The sequence below is a fragment of the Littorina saxatilis genome, linkage group LG17, assembly GCF_037325665.1.
Source record: "Littorina saxatilis isolate snail1 linkage group LG17, US_GU_Lsax_2.0, whole genome shotgun sequence".
NCBI classification, from domain to species: domain Eukaryota; kingdom Metazoa; phylum Mollusca; class Gastropoda; order Littorinimorpha; family Littorinidae; genus Littorina; species Littorina saxatilis.
This window is the reverse complement of record NC_090261.1, coordinates 14,823,097-14,828,461: the sequence shown is the minus strand read 5'-3', so window position 1 is coordinate 14,828,461 and position 5,365 is coordinate 14,823,097. Positions and strand designations below refer to the sequence as shown.

General features: G+C 38.7%; 1 protein-coding gene across 1 annotated transcript in view; it reads left to right on the top strand.

The window, feature by feature from the left end:
* Positions 1–937, top strand: part of LOC138952422 (GTP cyclohydrolase 1 feedback regulatory protein-like) — a 4,625-nt gene extending 3,688 nt beyond the window's left edge. Inside the window, exon 3 of the mRNA XM_070324091.1 lies at positions 1–937. This exon is cut by the window's left edge and continues 23 nt beyond it. Within this exon, the coding sequence (XP_070180192.1) occupies positions 1–116 (116 nt within the window). The 3' untranslated portion in view covers positions 117–937.
* Positions 938–5,365: the final 4,428 nt, after the last annotated feature.

Sequence of the window (5,365 nt, the reverse complement as noted above, 5' to 3'; positions counted from 1 at the left end):
CCCCACGCTTGGTACTGGACAAACTAGAAAAACGTGGTTTCCAAGTCGTCAGCATGACTGGCGTTGGGCAGACGTGCATCTGGACTTTGCACAGCAAGGATGGTGAAAAAGAGTGATGTTTTCAGAACTGTTTTTGGTTTGAAGGTGGATTGTTTTACATGTGAATATTTTAGGTTGTATCAGGTTTTATTATGCTATTGGACACATGGACAATGCTGTGATCATACTAACAGAGATTCAGCAAATCTGTCTTTATCGTTGCATATATTAGTTAAGGTATTATATTTAGATGTGTTGGATTCATTGTGTCTGCTAATTAATAGTAATACAGCAGTACTTGTTTCATTTTACACAGTACCAAAAAAACTAAAAATAAAATTGCAGTTACATGCTACTTTAAGACATATTTCTTCCAAGACAGGCCAATGTGGAATTTGAGTGGAGTTAAATCAATGCAGTAAATAATATTACTCATCATTCCATTTGTACTTGCAGTCATAATTTGCATATGATGTGTTGGTCATAATGTACAGTTAAATTTGTGCCAGATTTGTGTGTATCTGACTTTTTGTCAGAAAAGGGACATCAACGCTATACGAACTGTATGCTTTATGCTGAGTGTTATTGCATACAGGGAGAATTTACATTGATTGTTCATATTTTTGCTCTAGTCTACATGGCAACAGTGGCATTTTTGACATCATATCACTGCTGTCTGTTTTTGTGATATTTACTATTTTTTATTTCATTTTCCTTGTGCTGGTTCTGGTAAACAACATTTGTTAGCTTATTTTTGTGCTTGCAGATGTGCTACATGCTTACGTGCATATACATGTACTGTGACAAAGAAAGAAAAAAAGATTATTGCTAAGTATGCTGGTTTTGTTTCAATAATAGTATTTAAAGTAGCTCCGCTTGTCATGTAGACTTTCTAAAAGCAATAACAGTGCTTCACATACTTACTTAGTACAATGTATAATTCATTGGGATGTTTCACTATCTTTTGTCTCAAAGAGAGTGACAGATTCAGAACCCAAGAACATGTTGTTGTTTTTTAATTCAAAATACCCAGAGGAAATGATGTGGTACACTGGTAGTGCCTTTGTTGCAAAACGAGTAACAAAATTGTGTGACCTTCTCCTTGACCAGAAGTAGGCTGGTTAGCTTCTACAAGCCTTTTGTTTTTATTTTCCACAGTACATTGTGTACTGGTACTTCGATGTAAGACTTTCACAACAAACTCGTGATGTGAAATGATCGCTCTTGCATAGCACAATAAGTAAGTTCTAGTGATTTAATATGACGAGAAAGGTGGTGTGTGGTTCAGACCCGTACACTGATGCCTATGAACAGACCTCTGCACACAGCCATGCACTCACACACAGACGCACTCACAGTCACACACATGAGCTTCCGCACACGCATTTACGGGCACACTCTGCGTTACTGATAAAATCACAACATCTTAAAATAGTATTTTGATTATAATATACTTACTTACTTACTGCCTTTCACGCCTGGTGGCGTGTAGGGCAGCGACTGATTATAATATACAACATCTTAAAATAGTATTTTGATTATATAGTTGAGTTTATAGTTAATGTTTTGTGCAGTTTTACAGAGTCAGTGTAATATGTTATACTCCTGTGACTCGCTATCATTCCAAACTGTGCTAGTGTAACCGAGTGCCGAACCACTACGATCACCTCGGGAGGCGAAGTGCAATCAAACAGGATTGAAAATGTTAGGGCTAATTACTTAGCCCTATAAAAACTGTTATGCAAACCCGAAGGTTTCCATGAACATACGGACAATCGGAAACCACCAGACCCCATCACAAACAGAATTCCACAATCCAGAGGTGTTGACTTAAAGGCCAACAACTCGGGTGCAGAGTCTGCTGTGAAAGGAGCGGTAGCCTCCCCTGTCACACTAGCATTGAATGTCAGCTGCTATTTATTGTGATTTAAAACAGAGAATTCTGTACTTACAGTTATAACATTCACTTGTGTTATATTTGTTGAGAAAATTAATACACTTTATTTTTGTTTTTGTTGTGGTTTTGTAACTTTGTTCAAAGCACACAGTTAACTATGAAATAGTCTGGTAATCTTCCAGTAGGTATTAATTTAGTTTTACTAAAGCCTGCTGGGACACAAGTAATGGGTTAGTGCATTTGTAAACAGGAATCGCTTGACAAGTGGCCCCCTTCATCCCCCCCTTCCTCGTCCTGATATGGCTCTGCGTAGTCGGCTGGACGTCAAGCAACAAATAAATAAATAAATAAACTATGAAATAGTCATTTTTATGTGACTTCCGGGGAAAAGATGCCATATTGTCCCGCAGTGGGGCACTGCGGTTATTAAATTAAAGGCCCCTCCTGTTTTTGGAACCGCAGGAGCTTTCTAGTTTGCTGTTAGGTAGATTTTTGGTTCCTCTTTCCTGTCATGCTCTCTTTTTCTTCATGAATTCTTTTCTTTTTTCTGCCTTCTTGCTCATTCACCTGTATTTTTTCCAAAAATCTCTTCTCTTGCCGCTTGTCTCGCGATTCATGTATAGTTTAATCTGTTAGTGTTCTGATGTAAGTCCAGCAGTAGATAGGTTAAGCCTATTTTAACATACTGGAAACTGGTAATCTTCCAGTAGGTATTAATTTAGTTTTACTAAAGCCTGCTGGGACACAAGTAATGGGTTAGTGCATTTGTAAACAGGAATCGCTTGACAAGTGGCCCCCTTCATCCCCCCCTTCCTCGTCCTGATATGGCTCTGCGTAGTCGGCTGGACGTTAAGCAACAAATAAACAAACAAACAAACAAATGCCATATTGTCAATTTACTTTGAACTATGTTCAGTTTGAAAAAACTCAGGCTGGGTGAAGCAAAGGCATACACTGTATGTGAGAAGACGATCGTATCAAGCTTTCTGCCTGAGAAACATTTTTTTGAAGGGTGGCAGATCTGAATGTCCTATGTCCAGTGCAATAAATTCTCGCAGAATTGTTTCAGTAATTGATTGATTTATTGATTGTGTGTGTGTGTCTGTGTGTGTGTATACTTTTGAATTTGTAGTTGTTGCTTGTTTTTCTTTTCTTTCTTTCCTTTTGTTTTGCTTTTTGGTTTTGTTTTACAAATCAATTCTTATACAAAACAATAGTAAGATTAAGGCTTGTACAATGATGTTAACAACCTGGTTAAAGTTTGAACAAAATACCAACTGATAAAAAGCTGCCGTCAGTCCTGTCCCTGGGCTAATCTACAGTACCATTTGGCTCCATAACATAATTTTTTCTCTGTGTTGAACAGTCGAATAAAAGGTTGTACACCATCATTGCTTGGCATATGGTTACGATCCTATGAAAATGGTATATCTAATTTTGTGGTTACGTTTTGAGAAAAACAAGAACAAACAATTATATTGAAGTTCAAGTCAAATAATAGACTTAAAAATCATCATAGCATAAAATTGGCGTAAGTTGATAAAATAAGGACCTCAACACAAGCTTTTTGATGCTTTTACTATACAACATAAACTACACAATTTTGATAAGGCACTTGAAAATGGAATGATACTTGTAAAAACAGAAAACAAACCTTTAAATTGTTTGAGTTTTGACTTCTGTTTTAAGAAAATTGATATATCTAACTTTTTTATTTGCTTAATCTTACTTGAATGAAGAAAAATCATGTTGGTTTTTAACTTCACTTCTGCTCCCCTTTTTCACATATTTTAGGAGTGATTGAGAGCATCAGAATAAACTTTAATTCTGCTGAAAAACTGATTGGCATAACTATGAGTTATGCAATTATGTTATGATCATGATGATATATTGCCTCCACCAAACTATTCTGGTTCCTTTTCCTTTCATCCCTTCTGTCCTCGCCAACTTCAGCACCTACGTGTTTAATACCTAAATCCCAAAATCTGTGTAAACCCCAAGAAGAGAGAATAGAAGAGAGAACATAATTTGCGCAACAGACTGCGCACAAGGTCAGGTCAACATACAGAACCCCCCTTTCTCTCAGAGTTATTTCCCCTCGACTGCCGATTAGCGGGAAAGCGTAAACACAGTTTTGCTTTTGTGGCAAATAAATTCACAGTAAACAACAACATAGTTTCCACTTTATTCACAATCAGGGGTCTGCTTTTGCTACAGGAGGCAATAACGCGTTCAAGAGCATGCTGTAAAGTAAGTTGCTTCGCAAGTTTGTCGAAATTCTCACGGCTGCGGACGAAAAGTTGGGACTGCGCACAATGATTCATTGATTGACAATGCTACGAAGTACTGTATCTGTATCTGTATCTGTCTGTTACGCTGCACTTGTAGAACAAGTCATCCAGATGTCTGGCATTGTTGCAGCGGAGTGGGGGGTGCGCAGCTAGTTCTTTATCGTCGTCTGGCTACTGCCAGCGCCGACTTGAAGCTCTCGGTCGATGCCGAGGTTACAGTTTCTTCATCTAATTGGTTCCAGGCCACTACAGTCTTTGGGAAAATACATGTACAATGTCCTTCGTTCGATCTGATCCAGATGGATCTATCAATATCATCAAAATAATTGATATAATCATGTTAAAACATGTGTAATTTATTTACAGACTCGGCTCAGTTATACCAAATAACTTCAACCTCGCCATAAAATCTGTTTTGGCGAAAAGTTGTGATCGCTATAGACCGCCCCATAGTCTGTGTGTCAATGAACAAAGCAAAGTGAAACTGCAAGTGAAAAGGCATACGCTCCATTAGTAGCTCTGCGTTTAATTCATGAGTTTGTGTGACTGTTATTTAGTGTTGGTGTTTCGACATGCTGCAAATGAAACATTTGAAGAAACTTTTGGACGCACACAAACGTGAAACTGAAAGGTGAAAGAAACTAAAAGACTGAAAGTGAAACACAGTAGCGGGGCGGGGATGTAGCTCAGTCGGTAGCGCGCTGGATTTGTATCCAGTTGGCCGCTGTCAGCGTGAGTTCGTCCCCACGTTCGGCGAGAGATTTATTTCTCAGAGTCAACTTGTGTGCAGACTCTCCTCCGTGTCCGAACACCCCCGTGTGTACACGCAAGCACAAGACCAAGTGCGCACGAAAAAGATCCTGTAATCCATGTCAGAGTTCGGTGGGTTATAGAAACACGAAAATACCCAGCATGCTTCCTCCGAAAACGGCGTATGACTGCCTAAATGACGGGGTAAAAAACGGTCATACACGTAAAATTCCACTCGTGCAAAAAAAAACCACGAGTGTACGTGGGAGTTTCAGCCCACGAACGCAGAAGAAGAAAAACACAGTAGCAGAGGCACTGACACATACATGTGTAAACAACTACACTATCAGTATCACTATCAGCCATGATTATTTTTTACCAATTTCAG